Source organism: Sphaeroforma arctica (assembly GCF_001186125.1).
Source record: "Sphaeroforma arctica JP610 unplaced genomic scaffold supercont1.234, whole genome shotgun sequence".
NCBI lineage: Eukaryota > Ichthyosporea > Ichthyophonida > Sphaeroforma > Sphaeroforma arctica.
This window is the reverse complement of record NW_014040324.1, coordinates 20,599-41,503: the sequence shown is the minus strand read 5'-3', so window position 1 is coordinate 41,503 and position 20,905 is coordinate 20,599. Positions and strand designations below refer to the sequence as shown.

Genomic DNA, 20,905 nt, shown 5'->3' with positions numbered 1-20,905 from the left:
TACTAACGTTAATCGTAATATATACTATGTAATATAGTATATACTATATATAATATAAGTATATATAGATATAATATATATATATATATTTACGTATACATATACATATATACACACACATACATAAATGCATAGATACATATGTACACACACAAATATATATATATATACATATATATAATACATGCATGTGGACATTTGGGGTATGTGGTATTTGCACCAAACTTACCACTTCGTAGTTGACGTCAATTGCCGGGTATCTGTTGCAGAACGTGGCCACGGCAGCCATCTCTTTATTGTTGAAGTTCAAGATAGCATTTCGGTCTTTATCTTCCATCTCCAACCTATTTTGTTTCATATAATGTGTGAGCAGATGGGTTACCTCTACTTTGTGAACAGAAGAAGAAGGAAAAAGCACTGGGAGCTTGTCTCTCACCCTCAAGCTAATTCATATCATGTAATAGTACGAGCAGATGATCTTTCACGAATCGGAGATATGCGGGGACTACTCACCGAGGAGTCGTAAATTGGCATACAGACCAGGAGCGTAAACCGTAGATCAGAGACGTAAACTAGTTGGCACATGCAGACTAGATAGAAAGCAGGCCGACGTATATTTGATTGGTGGGATTACTCACGGGTAAAAAACTCTCCACAGAACTCGGGGATGTATTACGATACTTCACGATCGTTGTGCAGCCATTGCTCAACTCAGGGCAGCCCGCGAAAGCGTATAGAAACACACTATGCATGCTACTGAAAAAGAGGAGAGTAGAATCGAGTTGTATGGTTGTACGTGCTTGAACACCTGCAGGTAACGCCATACACTTGCATATCTATATATGATGTAGCTAATATGACACTCTGAAACCTGAAGTATGTGCACGTGTATAGTAAACCGCAGTGAATATATACGACTTACACATCGAATGGTGACTCAATTTCCTTCTCTTCGCACTTCTTGATGAGCTCGGGCGTAAAGTGCGGTATCTGCTTGAGTGTATTGTCCTTGTTCCACATGGCCTGTACAATCATCTGACACAACTCCATGGTAGCGAGGGCGGGTTTGAGCCAACCTAGTGCGAACGAACAGATGATAACGACAAAACCGATACATGAGAACAAAAGAAATCAAGCGGTACGTTGAATAACACACAAGGCGAAGTGAAGCAGCTGAGTGGTGGCCATCCTGTTATCAGAAATATGCGGACACACTCGTGTATGCCAAACCCAAAACACACCCACATTCGAGTTGAGATATGTGTATGAGGTCGCGATAAGAAATTCGCCGACAGAGACCGAAAGTGATCCGAGTGGTTATTGATGTTCATAAACGTATATTGTACTGAACCCATCTTTTGACTGTCATCCTATGTATGCTACGCATATACTACAGATACACTCTCATCACATGTGTAAGTAGTCGATGTGTACATACCTTGTGAACTGAGCACATCCACACAGGCATGCAACAGACTCACACTCGTCACCAGCATGGTGTTAAGGTCGGACTGTAACTCTGCGGACAGCTGCGTGCGCGAGAAGTGCGCCTGCAACAGCACGTGTGCCTTGGCGTGGGGATCGTTGTACTGAGCGTCTGGGAGTTTGATAGGCATCCTGGTATCGTACGAAGAATTGAAAGTGGAGTCAAATATATATATATATATATATATATGTGTTTGTGTACATGTAAAAATATAGAATATCAAAAAGTCAGATACACATATTGAAAAACAGGCATAAAATATAGTGGGATTGTGGGCGGTTTAAGTGTGCCAAAATATTAACTACATCACACACACAGATATATACATATATTTCATATGGACATATACTGGGCATGTTTTGTGCACACACCTGTCGGCGAGCGCCTTCAGAACCCGCTCTTCTCTGTACCGAACATTGACTGTGTTGAATTCCGAAGCATTTGAAAGAATCTCGATCAGACCCTTCAGCTTGGTCTTTTGTGTCAGCTGCAGTTGAGAAAACCAAATGACGTTAGATACAACTTTAATGCCAAACCTTATAAACATGTTTGTTGTTATTTGTGTAGAAGTATCTACAAATGTAAGATTGCGTAAAACTTTAAGTAAAACATATACTAATACTACTGTAAATTGTATCCGAACTCTGTACGTTTGGGTGAAGAAATACAGTTTCATTCCTCGGGGCCTGGTGGTAACTTGCATGTACAGTAACAGAGACCATAAAAACAAAGCCATTGCAGTACAAGAAGTGAATATATCTGCCCTTCAAGAAACAACATCAGTCACCCAGCGACGTAAGTAACCTCTGTAGCTTTCATACGCAATAACAGTACAACAACACAAACATTGTAGCAATAGTAGTGCGAATGGAGGTAATAGTCACTAAATGAAGAAATATCAGTCACATAGCGACCAGACAAACCTCGAGTCGAATAGTAGTAGATGGCGACCAGCCCAGGTGAGTTATTCAACGTCCACATCACTCTTTACGCCAAAAATACGCAGACATATCGCAACACGCACAGACTACCGCGAATACACGCGTCAAACAACACCACACCACACCAAACAACCATATATATATATATATAAATACATACATGCACATACATACACATATATATAAAGGCGTGTAAAAGTGCAAGGTCGCATACCGACATAGAGAACAGCTCGATAGTTGTGTAGTCCATGTAGTAGTACGAGGCAATCATGCCCAGGTTGAGCGGTGCAACGTCCATGTCGTCTTCAATGGCTATGCAGCGCGACTGTTCCAAATCCGTGAGCGTATTCTCAATCAATTCTGACAGGTGATCGGACACATGTCTGTGCGATGTGCCTGAAAATTGGTATTGATGAAAGAAGAGATTGAATGTTTTAGCCCTTATTCAACTACAGGTAGAATCGCGAGAGGAGTTTATATATATATATAAATAAATATAAAATATTGAATATTATATATATATATATATATATAGACATACACACACAAACACAAACACACACACATATATATATATATGAATATATATATACGAACACTTACATAAATAATACAATAACACAGTAATATAATAATAGTATAACATCATAAATATATATATATGTATGTACAACCCAAGAACACGAGCCCATTCACCTATCTCTGGATAGCCACGCACCAAAGTCACTCCCCCTCACGCACCAATCTCTCACATAAGTCCAGAAGTCACCCTTACCCACACCCACTCACCTATCAAATTATAGTAGTTCGCATTGTGCGTGATGCGTCGGTAGAAGTACGTCCACGTCAAGTAGTCAACCGCATCCTGCTTGTTCTCAACCGTCTTGGTCACCACCTCGGCACACATGTGATCGTGCAGGCGATGGTCCAGATGCGACTCCACCGGCAGTGGCTCGTACATGAACTTCTTGTAGATCTCTTTCTTGCTGTTCTGACACAGCACCACACAGCGACAAATGGCATTGGCCTGAGCGGACGGGTCGGATGCGCGTTCGTTGACAGAGGTGTTGGCGAGGCCGGCCATCTGTAGCACGTCCGAGGTCGGGTAGTTGACGTACTGGTGCGTTTTGCCTGTGTGCGTGATGCCAAACGGAGGAGGGTGGGCCAGGAAAGGTAAGGTGGGATAGGAATGAGGTATTGGGTTGCAATATCAGGCTACAAGAAGGAAGGCGTGTATGTATGTGGACAGAATTCAGTTCCCAACACTTGTCGTACAACTAACTAGGATGATGTGCTGGTGCGCTTTGTGCGTGACGGAAAATGCCGAAGCGATAGCATATGGTATCACCAACCCACACACACACATGCGATTCAAAACCACTAATATCATATAAACAACAACAAAAAAAACCCCAGTCAAAATCGCGCAATTACCATCGTAGATCTGCATATCCATCACAACGGCCAGACTGACCGCAACAGTTGGGGCTGTATCACATATAGCGTGTGCACGCAAACACATGTATCGCCTCAGACTAAAATAAATATTCCATGGTCATTGTCTTGGGCTCTGTCAGACCTTCGTGACACTAGGCAAGTACACACATACGCTCATATAAAAACATACAGTTGGCATATACACACACACATCGGGTATACACACACTTCGAATGCATACACTTACCATCATAGGTCTGCGTGTCCATCACAATGACCAGACTGGCTATACAGTTGAGACTGTAGCACACATCGCGTGTGCACACTATCACTTGTATGGCCCCCGCCTTAAACAGATCCTCTACGGCCTTTCTCTCAGCCTTTGACAGGCCTTCGTGATAGAAAGCAACTCCGTGCGTGAGACACTCTCTGAGTGACTTATCACGTACAGGTTTGAGATACTCTTCTAGTTCCTCTTCGGCGATCTTCAGGAACTGGGACGGTCTCCCGTCGCCAGAGCTGAAGGTCAGCAGATCCAGGGCTGTGATTTGCGCGGTCTGTGAATGGTGGACAATAAAGGAAATTTAATTATACAGTGCTAGACTAGCGGGTATAAGTATATATATATATATATATACAAGTATGGAGGAAAATTGTCGAGAGCTGAGTATAGAAAAAGACCCAAGGCCGGGACTTGTCCAATGTGCTCGTTGGAGTATGATACATGCAGGGTTGTGCACCTGAAAATGTGTACACCTATCGCACAAGTATGCCTACTGGTGTGGGAAGCCTTAACCTTGTTCGTGTGTATGCTAGTCACATCCCCGCTGCGTATCGTATCACATTCTGATACATAAGCCTGGCCATGGCACTTTGACGCGACTATGTGTGTGGGATATAGAAACAGTGTACGCGACACACCCACACCCACCCACCCACATTCATATACGCGTGCGGGTTGAAACACACACTGTCACACAACACCCTCACCTTTCTCGTGGGGGTGAATACAATTGCCGCATCTCTCGCTGCGTAGCGCATGATGTTCTGATAGACGGGCTTGGCCATGGCACTGAGACGTGACTGTGTGTGAGCGATGTTGAATCCTTGCACATGCAGTTCGAGTGGTGTTGGGCGCACACGGGGGTGGAAGTTGAAGTAACCGCCGGTGGATACACCCAGCCACGAAGCAATGTCCTTACCTGCAAGACGTGGATGTGTGTGTGTATGGGTGAGGGTAAGCTTATCTATGTATATATGCATATGTGTATACGTACTGTTTTCATATGTGGGTACACTTCACGTGAGATGATATCACTATACAATACCATACAGACTTCGAACTATAGCACAGAAAACTGTACAAGCACTGCTGATTTGCGTGCGCAAAAGCAACACATTCGAGCACACACCTTAACAAGCAAAAAGAAAGAAGAAAGAAGAAAGAAAAAAAAGAAAGAAAAGAAAACAACGTCACCAAAACGCCACACATTGCAGTATTCCCATGCCACCATCAGAGCAAATACACAGACTGGCCACAGCATAGTCCAATATAATACATACCCGGACCCAAACTAGCCGACAAAACCACAATCCTCAGAGCATTGCTCGTTTGCGTGCTCATGTATCGCATACGGGAGCAGATCACTTCAAGAACAGGTCCTTCGTTGCCACCCATCATGTGCAAGCCCTCGATGATGAACAAACACACCGTCTGCACATTCTTACGCGACTTCCAACGGCGTGAGATCATGTCCCAGTGCTCGGCTGTGGCGATGATTACATTGCTTTTACCTGATAGATGTGGGGATATATGTACGTAAGATAGATGTGTAGATGTATGTATGTAAGATAGATGTGGAGATGTATGTATGTAAGATAGATGTGGAGATGTATGTATGTAAGATAGATGTGGAGATGTATGTATGTAAGATAGATGTGGAGATGTATGTATGTAAGATAGATGTGGAGATGTATGTATGTAAGATAGATGTGGGGATGTATGTATGTAAGATAGATGTGGAGATGTATGTATGTAAGATAGATGTGGAGATGTAAGTATGTAAGATAGATGTGGAGATGTATGTATGTAAGATAGATGTGGAGATGTATGTATGTAAGATAGATGTGGAGATGTATGTATGTATGATAGATGTGGAGATGTAGGTATGTAAGTACGAGTTTGAGTGTGTGCACACAATCACAGGTAAGGGGCGATCTTGCATTCATCACGGGGAGTACATTATACATAAATACATTACCATATCTAACATTAGGCACTCACCTAAAAGCTTGACATCCGTAGACGTCTCGCCGGTCAGCAACGCCACCTCCAGACCCAGACCATCCTGCCCAAAGCGCTTGTGCCAATCGTTGTACCGGGCCTGTGCTAGGTCCTCAATGGGTGCGATATACACACACCTACCCGTGGGATTGTTCATAATCATACGGAAGAGCGCAAACTCGGCGCATACGGTTTTACCACTGCCGTGCGGCGCACCCAGAAGGACGTTGTCGTCTGTGTTGAACAGGATGTTGAACAACTGGGGGCGGGTAGGGGGTAGGAGTATGAGAATACGTATACGTATACGAAGACGGTGAGGTGGGACAACGGGGGTATGGACGGTTTGACCACATACGATAGGTAGATATGCAGGTACACTTGCATCTGCACACACTGTAGATTTGCAGGTACACTTGTATCCGCACACACTGTAGATATGCAGGTACACTTGTATTTGCACACACTGTAGATATGCAGGTACACTTGTATCCGCACACACTGTAGATATGCAGGTGCACTTGTATCTGCACACACATTGGTGAATACGTTTACGTATATATCACAGTTGTACATAGCTGTAGGCGTCTGTCGGTACGCATCTAGCCGTCAGCCGACTAGTGAGTCCGTGGCACAGGCAGCGTCTGTATGGAACGGTACTGTGGCAAGCCCTGTGGTACAATGAAAGGCGTGCACCACAAACAAAAATAAACCCTACCGCCCACACCCGAGGAGTGTGACTCTCTCCGCTTTGTATCATAAAAAACAACAACAACAACTCACCTGCGTCTGGATGGGGTTGAAATACTGGAACTTGTACTGGGCAATAAAGGACTTGTCCCTCAACGCCGACACGGGCAGCGCCTGCAGATCCAGAAGTTCGGTGCTTGGGGGTGTGCGTTCAGGCAGGATGAGTGAACGGAAGGATACCGGAAGGATACTGGTAGTACCAAGCCATCTGTCGGACACCTGTCGTGTACATCAAGGAAAATGTCGTATAAATGAAAAGACTGGCGGATGTGGCTGGAAGTGCGGTACTCGGGGGTGTGCGTTCAGGCAGGATGAGTGAAGTAGGACCTCGGTAAATTACCGATTGAACCAAGCCGTCGGTCAGACACCTGTCATACGCATACACGAAGCGCATTGACCAACCATTCATTTCTACGCGTGAATGCAATATATGCGCGCATCTTCACGTAATCCCATATACACATAGGTGACACCACCACCGATTTCGCCACGGATGTATGAGGCACTCGACACACTCGAGTCCATCAAAACTAATACACATCATTAAAGACTCAGTACTAGAACTAAACTTTAAGACTCAGTACTATAACTATACTTAAAGACTCAGTACTACAACTAAACGTACGAGACTCAGTACTACAACTAAACTTTAGGACTCAAAAGTATAACTAAGCTTAAAGACTCAGTACTATAACTAAACTTAAAGACTCAGTTGAAACACTGAGACTTACCACATATATGAAATACTGAAACTTACCACATGTATGAAATACTGCGGGGCCAGCGGATCGAACACAGGCACAAAGAACGACACCACGTGGTCGTCTTGGGCGTAGCGCTGCTTCAGCAGGAAGGCTTCTTGGTGCAGGATGTGCTCGCCATCGGTATCCGTTACCCAGATCCAGAAGCTGAAGGCAGTTTATGCGAGGGTGTATATAGATATATATGAGTGCTTAATTAATAATAAAAATGCGTTCATATGGATATATATGCGTGTATATGGATAAAAACATGCATATCGATATATCAATATATATATAAATATTGTGATATCTACAGTTAGGCAAGTTGATAGGCCAACTTGCCTAACTGTGGATATCACAAACCTGGACCCATTGGGTGCCAATCCCCTAGGCATCGGCGTGATACTGTCAGTCGCTGCATGCTGTGCGGCACAATGCCTTGGACCATACACCTGCGTGCCCTGTCCGGGACCCCACTCGGCCTCTCCTATAACAGGTAGCATACCTACCCACAGCCATGCCGCTCAACTTTGTCATAAAATTTTCCGTCAACCAAGGAATCCCACCCACGGATCTAGCGGTTGTGATACTGCTAACTGACCTAGAACTCAAGTCAGAACTCTGATACAGGGAACAATTTCACGCCAGAGCCAGTAGAGCACTATCTTATAATTCGATAATTAAAGACATTAGCTATCTGGCACTTGCCCTTGTGTATTAGAGTTCTGACTTAGGTGCTGGGTTAGTTAGCAGTATCACAACATACACACACACACACACATATATATATATAAATATATAAGTACCTCAAGAACGATGTACCTCTGTATTGTCATTCATACATTGAAGTATATCCAAACTTCACTGTGGGATTGCACAGTGTCCCTCTTGCAATGTACTATATAACTATACACATACCTCTCGCTTGTTCCGTGTATCTTGTCATCCCAAATGAAATCGGGTGTGATGGTCAGCTCCACCCTGAGAGAGCTGTGGGTGATGGGCTGTACGTGGGCCGTTAACTCGACCTTTGGCAGACAGTGCACGTATTTGTGAATTGTTTTACCTGAGAGAATAAATAGAGGGGTACGCCAAGGATAGAGGATAGTACACGGAGGAAAATCAGCACTTTGGTAGACAGTGCACGGATTTATGGATTGTTTTACCTGACAGAAACGGGGATCAGAAAGGGAGTACGAGACGACTACAATGAGCATTTGGCGCATGATGCACGTATGTGTGGTTGTTCTACCGAGAGATAAGGCCATGCGATCTAGGCAGGCTACGTATTGAAGACATAAACTCGTATCTGTGGAGTGGTATGACTGGGTGGGAAAAGCCACTGACTCAAATACTAGACACACAACAACAACGCATGTACTTGTGGGTTGTATCACATGCAACGCAAAAGAAAAATCAAACCATACGCTACACTTGAGGACAGAAACTCGAATGTCAGTGATAACACGCTGGGATGCTGTATATGTATCTGGAACAACTCCCTGGCTCGGGCCTTACCCAGTTTGGGAATTCGGATCAGCTCTCCTAATTCCAGGTGACTCAAATCTAAGAATCGGTCCCATTCCAGATCCTTCTGCTCAATGCGCTTTATAACGTCTAATGGGATCTTCGCAAACTGTCGCAGAGGGGTCATGGTCTGCCACATGCGCTTGTCGACCATCTTACACAGGGCAAGCGCCTAGAAGCGTTGTAAGAGGAAGATTGTTCACGATGAATGATGTATTTAGATATATATATATATATTATACATGTGTGCATATTTGGATACAATGCATTCAGATATATATATAGTATATACATAGGCATGCATATAGGGATATGCTTACATATTTATGCGTATATCTGTAGACTGAAGCTGGATGTGATCATGTCTGTTATACACAAGTTTCCACCATCCGCTACAGGGCAAGCACCTGCTAGTGCGATGAGGGGATCGATATTTGAAAACCAATCCGAGCATATACAAAGATATACCGTTCCATATAATGTTATAATTATGTGTAATTATGTGTGTACATAGTTGGATACAAGTGAGTGCATCTAGTAATGAAAAATAAATCTAGTGGATTTCTACACCCATGCTGCTAAAGCTACACACATACCAAGACCACAAACCTTATGTGTATGTATATGATATGTATATGTGCATGGAGACTACTATGAAACACACCTTCTCTGCCAAACCAGCCCAGTTCTTGCGCAGAATGATCTCGTACAGTGCACGGAACAGCCGACCGGCGCTCTGGGTGATGTAGACCATGTCACTGACCAGGGCAAATCCATCCAGCGACAGCTGTGAGATGAAGGCTTGCAGAAGCACATTCACCTGAGGCGGCGGGGGGGCAGATACATTGGAACTGACTGAGTATATTGCAGTGTATGGATACCCTCAAGTACAGATGTCAGGTGTATTCATAAGCTACAACACACACCTTCGCACTGGGTTCCTCAATGCTCTCTAGGACGAAACATACCCACAAGTATACATGTCAGGTGTATTCATAAGCTACAACACACACCTTCGCACTGGGTTCCTCAATGCTCTCTAGGACAAAACATACCCACAAGTATACGTGTCAGGTATATTCGTAAGCTATAACACACGCCTTCGCACTGGGTTCCTCAATACTCTCTAGGACAAAACATACCCACAAGTATACGTGTCAGGTGTATTCATAAGCTATAACACACACCTTTGCACTGGGTTCCTCAATGCTCTCCTTGACCGGGATGGGCACTCGCTCCAGCAGTTTGCTGAGCTCGAGCTTCTCTTCTTCGCGCACGGAGATGTTCTTAAACTCCGCCGACAGCGCAAACACACGGAACAGCTCAATGTCACTGAGGTTAGGCTTGAGCAGCTGGTTGTATGTGGCCATGGACGAGTGCGTGATGTAGTAGTGCGACGCTACCCGGCCCAAATCGGTGGCCTGGAGGAAGTTGGACAATGATGGAAGTTCGGTACATGGCGGTGAGTTAGAGTGCATTTTAGCTCTAGAACGATAGATGCGCATCAGACACGCGGGTACGTAGCTTTCGTGTAGATCTTCATTGCAGAGTGGGACCAGTATCAACCACGTTGACCGATAGCCCATACATTTAAACGCACACATGCACACACATACATACACCAACAAATACACAAGCACGCGCACACGCACACGCACCTGCATCTGTCCACTCTTGCGATCGTATTTCATTAGCCCATCCTTCTGCAACAACGTAGCTGCCGTGTGGATAAGATCGGCTCTCCTTCCTTGCAGAGTGGGATCTGCCTCAACCTCGTCGACCGACAGTCCGTACACCTGGGGCGAGCGTAGCATGCGCACATACAGATATGTGTATCCCAGCCAGGTGGTGGCTTCCCGGGCGTTCTGGATACTATCCAATACAACCTGGTTATGGGGATGTGCGGACAACCCAGATGCATAGTGTAAAAGTAAAAATGAGTCTGAATGTATGGTTTATTCGAATCAGTGAAAAGCTTCCTGGGTATTATGGATACAACCTACAACATAATGAGTCTGGGAGGCATATTCATAAGGCAATTCCATCGTATGTGTAGTACACTGCACATTTCATCTAGAGACTGATAAAACTACCTCTACGTACAAATATATAACGAAGAAGGTACGAGCCTTTGAACCCGTTTAACCTGTGCCGATGTTAAATTTATGCACACAGACTATATACACAAATACAACTAACTTACCTCTGCATTAAGCGCATCTGCCAGATGGCCAATCAATTGCGATTCGACGGGCAATTGCTGATTCAGCAGACTCAGGTAGAAGTACAGCTCCTGGTGGGATGTGATCATAATCGCCTCTCCCACACTATCGAACTGGGGTCTACCCGCACGCCCAAACATCTGCAGCACATCCAAGAACGACAACTCTACCCATCGACCCTCCTCAGGAGAGTATACCTGCGTACCCTTGATGATCACAGTGTGTGCGGGCAAATTGACACCCCACGCCAGGGTGGAGGTGGATACGAGCACCTGGATGTGCTTGTCCGCGAAGAGATCTTCGACGAGTGTGCGGTCCACTCGGGACATACCTGTGGGATGTAGAAACATTTTGATTGAGTAGGACGCAATATATATATATATATATATACATACATACATATATATATATATCACTACACACACACACATATATATATATATATATATATCTACACACACACACACATATATATATATATGTATTATATTCAAGAGACCAATTACACACAAATATACGGCATACTATAAGAAGAGGCACGATATTCATATACTCGACAGGTGTGAATCCGGATATATAGGCACATACATCACACACAGAGGTGTCTTCCCTTTTTTCTGTATATGGAATACCTGCGTGATGGATGGCAAATCCGTATGGTAGCAGATCCTTCAACTCCATATTCTTTGTGTTTTCGGTTTCTGATCTTAAAATCTCGTGCGACGCACTATCCTCGCGCAAGAACTTCGAAATCGTGTCTTCGGACAAACACATGTCTCGTACAGCCCGGGCAGTCTATAAAGATTTGGTTAACAAATAATTAATGAGCAGCAATATAAATATACATATGAATATGGTATACTCCATCGGTATGTACATATATATACAGATTCGTACAAAAAAGTTCAATAATTTACAATCCGACACACATCCGATGTGATACCGTGCGTTCGGCAGAACGCATGTCTCGTACAGCTAGCGGAGAATAAACTAGATAAATATACCTATATATATATATACATACATATACATTTACACATATACATACACACACACACACATATATATATATATATATTATTCCACGTACATTTCCGGTTTCCTTTCGAGAGTGGACGAAGATCAGGATCTGTTCCTTGCCGGCGTACTCCATGACTTTGGTATAACAGATTTCGTTGGCAACCTGGAATCGCTTGAGCGCTTTCTTCTCAGTGATGCCAATGTACTGCTGGTTTAGCGGAACCGGACGGAAGCTGTTGTCGAAGTAGAACAGGCCCTAATAAAAGGACATAGCGATTACGGGTGAACAGAATGAGTATACAATTCAAGATTGCTGCAGACTGATGTATGAATATAGTTTAGGGGTCAACACAGGTTCAATATTTCATGTGTTGCACATGTCCTGCAGAAACAGATGGAAACTTCTGTAGGAGATGAAAAATCCTAGGCGAACTAGGCGTGTGTACATGAGGAGAGTAGCCCAGATACACTTTGGTATTAACGCATACGCACGATATATATAAAAAGTACATACATACATACATACATACATACACAGACACACACACCATATATATATATATATAAATAGACTTATAGACACACCTTTGCCGGGTCCACTCGCAGGAACGTCGCCACATCCTCGTAATTGGGCAGGGTGGCCGACAGGCCCACCAGGCGCGTGAACTGCTGCGTCGCCTCAATCGTGCGCAGTGTGCGTGCCACAATACACTCCAACACAGCCCCGCGGGTGTCGTGCAGCAGATGTATCTCGTCTATGATCACCAACCGTACCAGCGACGCCACACTCCTGTCGCCACCTTTGCGCGTGACGATATCCCACTTCTCGGGTGTGCAAACAATCACCTGCGTTGCGGCTATCTGTTCCTTGCTCATCTGCGAGTCACCCGTGAGCTCGCCTACAGTCACGCCGTACGCCTTCAGTCGCTTGGTGAAGTTACCGACCATCTCAGACACCAGCGACTTCATGGGAGCTATGTACACCACCTTGAACGCGTCCAGGTTGTATGTGCCTGTAATAGTCGGGGTGGGGGAGACAGGATGTGGGTGTGTGTCAGTAAACGGGAGGGTATTCAGATTGTGAATGTGTGTGATGGAGGGATGGTAGATGCCTGGGGTGTTGTGGCGAGTGGATGGATTCGGCTGTGTGTTAATAAACTCGAATGGCATATGTTTGCGATGTGTGTGATGACTGGAGTAGACGAACACCTCCGTATAGCGGTTTAGGGTTTAGATAAGAAAGAGAGCCGTGAATTAAATGTACCTATGGTAGTGTGCAGAATAAAAAAATTCGGGCGTGTGTCAGTGCATTGGAAGGGGTCCAGAGCGTACATGCTTGTCATGACGAGACAGGGAAGGTATACGGGTGAGAGAACTGTGACAGCGCACCACTGTTCCGATTAAACAGAACCCTTGACACCCACACACAACACGTAGTACAGCTATAGGTAACAAGCTCACATGTGACGTAGTACAGTTATAGGTATCAAGATCGTATACGATTCACATGGTGTGGAGAAAGGCGTACACCTATGCCTCATTAGGGGGCTGAGACGAAGGCAGATGTACAAAAATGGGTTAAGCCGGAAGTGAACAAATATATATTAAAGTTGAAAACAGCAGCAAACAAATGAAATAGTAGGGTTTGCCGTCACAACAGGAAGTATGCAGATGCATGAATAAGATTTTCAGACCAAGTCGGAAGTGCACAGATGTCATCGTCGGGTGCGTAGGTGCAGCACGAAGTGAGTTCACAAGTGTAGTAATGGGACATACCATCGGGCAGCTGATGTTTGCCAATTTCTCTGAGCACCGTCATCATGGCTACGTTCGTCTTTCCAGCTCCCGTTGGCGCACACAGCAGCACATTCTCGTCGGAGTGTATGCATGCGTTGTACAGCCTGCTTTGTATTCTGTTGAGCGTCTTGAAGTGGCCGAACGCGGCGTGTGTGTACTCTGGCATGTCTTTGATGTTAATAAGCTTCTCGTTGGTAGCGTATGGCTTGGCCTGGGCGGCCGGGATGTGTATCTCTTCGTACCCTTTGCGAGTCTTCTTCACAGACCCTTCGGGTAATTCAACCTATTTTGAGTCGGGGCATAGTGATTTAGAAACGGGGTTAGCAAGGATAGAAAGACGTATACATATATCCGGAAGTAGACGCGAGAATCTTTCTCACTAAGATCTCTCAGGCAGTTTAGTCTGTTTATTGATGCGTATACTGAGAAGAAATAAGATAATATAATTGATACAATTGCAGCACACACACAGATGCCTTATATATGTAAAATGGTCTAGAGATAGAGGTGCAAGAGGATTCGCCCGTTTCTCTTACGCTCACTGGCGTAGAGCAATATTACTGTTACTGTTAGATACAAAGATATGCGTTGCACACTTAAGGATTTGTGAGATACGAGCACAGATTGCTTATATGTGTGGCTATGAGATGATAATACACATAAACATACATGTATTCATTGTCATAGCGGTGGAACAATAGCAACACATACATACAATCACAGGTCCACAGACTAAGATCTATACCAGTACAACACATACATACAAGTGCAGGCCCACAGACCAAGGTGTACCGATGCACCATATATGAGTCAGTACATACCTTTTTGTTGGCCATAAAGTGACCACCCTGATCCAAAACAAGGTCCTGAATGTCAATGTTATGCGCTCCCGAAAGCGCATTGCTGTTTCCAGAATCAACGTCCATCTCCTCCAACTCCGCATCCAAACGAGCTGACAACCAAAAGTCGAGTATAGACCATTAGCCGCTGCATGCACATACCAAACCTACAAACGTGCACTCAAACTCTCGATTTCAAACAGTGAAGTTATTGGGATTTCCATGATTCCATAACCAGGTTATGAATTAGACCTACGAATGACCTAGGGGTGCGTGAATGGAGCCAAACCAACTCAAAACCAAAATTACACAGGGTACGCAAATTGCACATAAACCGAGATACAAAGATATACAGAACCACAAAACTCCCAATCCTCACACAAACACGGGTACATAGATACACAGAGAAATCGCACCTTTACCTAGACGATCCACACGCACCGCAACGACCCAGATACACAGACAGACACATGGTACCTACGTTAAACAATGAAGCACACACAACACACAGTCCGGAATACACAGACACATCACAGCAATGCAAACATAACCGAACACACAAACACCGCCTATAATCACACAAAAGTACATTACCCCCAACCCCAATGGCACATACTGCACATATCCAAAGTCACCCAGAACCCTGCAACCGTATTCACAGTCGCACAGATACACAGCCCCGATGTGTGCACGTGCTCATACCATTGCGACGGGTGCGGCCCTTCTGTAACTGCTGGCTACCCACTGCATCTCCCAGTAGCAGGTCCACCACTTGCGATAGTTCTGGCATAGACCGCATGGTTTTCTCAATCACCACCTTGTCCTCTTCCGTCTATTTAGGATAGAGAGCAGATGAGTATGAGCGTATGCTTCGCGTATGTATACTTGCGCGTGTGCGTACAATCGTCTTCGAGTTGACAGTATCGACTCGTGCATATGTCAGACTGACCTAGTTTTAAGATTTAGCCATGTATGGTTCACCAAGATATTAACACATGTTGGCCGTTTTTTATTTTAAGAACCTTGAGAACCCTTCCTAAACTAATTGTTTCTAATTACTTGCGTATTCCGTTAAATATATAGACACCTCTGTGTATGCATGCATGTATGTATGTATGTATGTATGTATTTATGTATGTATGTATGTATGTATGTATTTATGTATGTATGTATGTATGTAAGCGCATGCGTAAAACCTCATCTGGGTATGTATATACCTACATATCCAATCATAACGTTATACCTAGTACTCATAGCCCGGGCTGAGCAACATGACCACATACCTCGGCACTGGCGCGTTTGAGACAGTATAGTACAGACAATCTGTTTTTCCTGACTAGCTTCACAAATTCGAACTTGTCGTAACCCAACAGCAGCACGAGTTTATTCTCGACGTCACGCTCATCCGCTCCATTCTCCAGGATATCTACAGAACGGAGGCGAATCCGATGCCGATTTAGTAATCAGAAATTGTACAAAAAATCCAATACTAGATGGAATTCTTGCTTTTGGAAGATTTAAAATATAATTTCCAAATTTGTATCGAGGACGGACGTAAACCTCATTTGAATATAGAAAGTGTATGGATGGGGGATCATACCATTCTTATCTTGTGAGGGTAACTATACTTAGCCCTATATGCATGTGTATACGGTTGTGCGATCTTGAATGTTTATGTACTGTGATACGAATCCTGGGTACACAGAGAATAGAATTGTAGGCATGTAGCAGCCAACACATGCACATGCAATGCTGTATGGAACTCCGGCCATATATTACTACTACACACAACAAGGACAGCGTACATCACCCCAGCAACGACACAAACCAGAGCACCGCCCAAAATATATACAATTGATGTCGTATGAGAATGTACCAAACTGACTACACTTACGCCGCACTTCCTTGGACATTCTCCACCAAGTATCAGCATCATCATAGAAACTTGCCTACTGTCACCCAGCCAATATGTGTCAATATCACAATATCACAATATATATATATACACAAATATATATATATATATATAAACACTCACCAATCAATACACACATACACACTACAAATTCACCTACCAAACTGACTACACTTACGCCGCACTTCCTTGGACATTCTCCACCAAGTATCAGCATCATCATAGAAATTTGCCTACTGTCATCCAGCCAATATCACAATATCGCAATATCACGATATCACAATATATATACATATATACACACTCACACACAAATATATATATATATATATAAACACTCAGCAATCAATACACACATACACACTACAAATTCACCTACCAAGCACATCCTTAGACATCTTCTGTGAAGTAATAGCATCATCGTAGAATCTTGCCAGCTGTCTTTGCAGCCAGTATGCATCGATGTCTCTGGGATCCACGGCGTCTGGTTGTTTGTACCATTCACTGCTCTCTGCGCCTCTAGCGGCGTCGTCGGCGTTCTGGAGCTCATCACCAACCGCAGCCTGATAGTATTTGGTAATAAAATGGTAAGTGAATGGAGCTTATGATATGATCAGTTTATAAGTGGATGTTAATATGATTGAATGGTAAGTGAATGCAAATATGACTATGATAAGTGAATGTTGGGATGATTGTATGATCAGTAAAGAATGATATAATTGTAAAGTAGGTGAATATAAATATAATTGTAACGTGCGTGAATATTAATACAATTGTAAGGTAAATGAATATTAATATAAATGTTATGATGAAATGAGTGAACGTTAATATACTTGTAAGGTACGTGAATATTAATATAATTGTAAGGTGCGTGAATATTAATATAATTGTAAGGTAAGTGAATATTAATATAATTGTAATATTAATATAAATGTTATGATGAGATGAGTGAACGTTAATATAATTGTAAGGTAAGTGAATATCAATATAATTGTATGATGAGATGAGTGAATGTTCATACGATTGAATGATTAGTGGGGTTCAATATGGTTGAATGATCAGTGAACATCAATATGATTGAATGCGCGATATAACTTGCGTGTGTGTTCGTGAGACTATGAGATACGGGGATGACAAGACGTAGAAGATTGGATACGATCTCATGGAGGAGGTCATCTGTAGTCTCAGCACTGGTGACAATTGGTGGATGGCAGCATAGACACACATCTTCTCCTTCATTCTTGCTGGCTGATATATATATATATGTATGTATGTATGTGTATATATATAACATACAGATGTATATATATACTATATATATATATATATATATGTAACACGTGTGGACACACCTCTTCTCCTTCATTTTCACTGGCTGATTCGTCTTCTTTGATCTCGTTCACGTCGTCGTCATCAGACTCTTCGGAATCGCCAAAGTCGACGGCAACACCCACCTCATCATCAATGCCAGCCCCTGAGAAGATCCATAGTACAACAACATCAGGGCGAGGTATATACTGTTGTAAATAATTCTTTGTACAAACATACCTTAACGCATATATATATATAAACAAGGTGTGCTATAGGGCCAGAAATATATTAAAATTATGTGAACAAATAGAAATCGACAAGAATGGCAACCCCTGACGGAGGGTAAACACAAACTGACATGTATAACAGCGGAACGGATATATAAGTGTGTGATACCACGACATCACGAGACAGCATGTGCACGTTTGTATTTACACACACACACACATATATATATATATATATATGTGTGTGTGCGTGTTTGTAATATTAAAAATTGTCAGCATACAATCGAAAAAAAGAGCGCGGGCATGTGCACACTTACCGGCATCCTCGTTGTCGTCGGCCGTAAAGTCTGTGATCTTTTTGCAAAGTGTGATGAGTTGATGAAACGTGGAGTCACTGATGGGCCCCAGCATCGACTCGGATTCTTTCTTCTTCTCTGTGTCCTGTGTATGAGAGTGTGATTTGAGATCCTATAGCCCTCTATATGTATATGTCTATAAATGACCATATATATATTTAATATATATAGATATATATATATATAAGTAAGTATATATATATATATATATATATACATATATATATAGTGTATATATACGTAGTGCGTATTCATATATACATTTCATATACATGACTTTGTAGGTATATATATATGTATATATACATATATATATAATATAAAAATATAAATAAATAAAAAATATAAATAGATATATCTACAAATAACGTATGTATAGGACACCTTGATAACCCTGCTACTTTAAAACAGTGTGGATGTCATTTAACACCGGAAACGTTATCCCAGTGTAGGCCCAACAGACACATAGATAGGCCCAAAGGCCAGATGGACACAAACCTCACCAAATCACGACACACATATAAACCATACATGTGTATGACACACAAATATCTACCAGACACACATAAGCCACCCTCAATGCCTACCTTGCTACCCTCCTCCTTCAAGGCAATGAGAACCTCGTCAGCTGCACCACAGATGACATCTCGGGGCTGGTCTCCCAATTGATTGGATATGATGGTCAGCATAAGTTCGTACGTGGCCATGGTGTCTCTGGTTTTGGGTCGGTACGTGAGTCCCACAAAGTCGTCCTTGTCCAATAACCGCGTGCTTTTGAGTTTCTCCGGTTTTTTGGGTTGGGCCTTTTTCTCGCGCCTGAATTGGTGAATTGAGGGGTGAATCAGGCACAACTTGTCAGAATGAGAACAGACTAACTCAAACATAGCTCATATACAAGATACGAGTTTTTTTGTTCCAGAAACACTCGCAGGTATATACAAGGGATATCCGTGTCATGGATGAAGCTCATACCCTACATGAACATAATTGAGACAGACACGAATAGAAACTTTGGCGGGTTTCGAGTCTTCGAATGATCCACTCAAAAACACGTACACACGTACAAATCGGCTTTCGTGTTAATTGGACATAGTGCGCAGATACATGATGGTCAGCAAACACACTTTCATTTATATATATATACATACAGAAACGATATATACATATATGTATATCTATGTCTGCATATAGACATGCAAGTTGTCCAATATATGCACCTCTGTCCACTTGAACGGGTATCTGGATCTTCTTTGTCATACCACTCAGTTCCATACCAGTCACATTACTTTTGAATTATTCCAACATGCATACATACCTTCATATATAATAATAATATATATAAATATATAATAATATATATAGATATATAATAATATATATATATATATAGACAAACATATATAATACATAAAAACTGTCATAAGTATACACATATACACACACACATATATATATACATGTAGACAAACATATACAATACATAAAAACTGCTATAAATATAAATATAAAGATATATTTCAATATACATATATGAATAACGTTCCACACGTGAGTACATATTCAAACCCACTTACTTTGCATCTCTATCGGCCTGAGACGGTGCCTTGTCTCTCTTTGCCATATCCCCCATTTTCATACCAGTCAGTTTGCCTCTGAGAGACATGACTTCTCCCGTTGCCTCATCGCGGCCAATCTTTGTGATCAGCGAACGATCGGCTTGCAGAACCAAATTGGAATTCTGTAGATAGACCACGAAAACGATTGAATATGTGAGGACTCGCAAATATATATCAATATATGCACTGTAATAAGCAAATAGATATAGCTCTCGATTCCTTCGTACCGGCATCAACTCAAAGTCAGCACAGGAAACAAATACATATATAAACTATCAAAGTAAGGATTCGGAAAGAAAATTATTATTATATATATATAAATATATATAGATTTATATAAATATATATATACATACACACACACACACACACATATATATATATATATATATAATATATATATATATATAGTAATATTACATATATATATATATATA

The 20,905-nt window shown here is 42.5% G+C and overlaps 1 protein-coding gene across 1 annotated transcript in view; it reads right to left on the bottom strand.

Annotated features, from left to right (window-relative positions):
* Nucleotides 1–20,701, bottom strand: part of SARC_04263 (U5 small nuclear ribonucleoprotein helicase) — a gene marked incomplete at its 5' end in the record, with an annotated part of 21,950 nt that extends 1,249 nt beyond the window's left edge. Inside the window, 31 exons of the mRNA XM_014301909.1 lie at nt 230–344; nt 923–1,076; nt 1,439–1,617; nt 1,858–1,973; nt 2,642–2,823; nt 3,217–3,558; nt 4,112–4,421; nt 4,855–5,066; nt 5,428–5,658; nt 6,149–6,407; nt 6,929–7,114; nt 7,653–7,803; nt 8,557–8,704; nt 9,157–9,337; nt 9,830–9,985; nt 10,353–10,586; nt 10,824–11,051; nt 11,369–11,718; nt 12,020–12,182; nt 12,478–12,663; nt 12,993–13,420; nt 14,184–14,487; nt 15,026–15,156; nt 15,746–15,875; nt 16,327–16,469; nt 17,338–17,521; nt 18,311–18,432; nt 18,814–18,937; nt 19,440–19,668; nt 20,427–20,590; nt 20,696–20,701. Coding sequence (XP_014157384.1) covers nt 230–344; nt 923–1,076; nt 1,439–1,617; nt 1,858–1,973; nt 2,642–2,823; nt 3,217–3,558; nt 4,112–4,421; nt 4,855–5,066; nt 5,428–5,658; nt 6,149–6,407; nt 6,929–7,114; nt 7,653–7,803; nt 8,557–8,704; nt 9,157–9,337; nt 9,830–9,985; nt 10,353–10,586; nt 10,824–11,051; nt 11,369–11,718; nt 12,020–12,182; nt 12,478–12,663; nt 12,993–13,420; nt 14,184–14,487; nt 15,026–15,156; nt 15,746–15,875; nt 16,327–16,469; nt 17,338–17,521; nt 18,311–18,432; nt 18,814–18,937; nt 19,440–19,668; nt 20,427–20,590; nt 20,696–20,701 — 6,048 coding nt within the window. The remainder of the gene's footprint in view (nt 1–229; nt 345–922; nt 1,077–1,438; nt 1,618–1,857; nt 1,974–2,641; nt 2,824–3,216; nt 3,559–4,111; nt 4,422–4,854; nt 5,067–5,427; nt 5,659–6,148; nt 6,408–6,928; nt 7,115–7,652; nt 7,804–8,556; nt 8,705–9,156; nt 9,338–9,829; nt 9,986–10,352; nt 10,587–10,823; nt 11,052–11,368; nt 11,719–12,019; nt 12,183–12,477; nt 12,664–12,992; nt 13,421–14,183; nt 14,488–15,025; nt 15,157–15,745; nt 15,876–16,326; nt 16,470–17,337; nt 17,522–18,310; nt 18,433–18,813; nt 18,938–19,439; nt 19,669–20,426; nt 20,591–20,695) is intronic.
* Nucleotides 20,702–20,905: the final 204 nt, after the last annotated feature.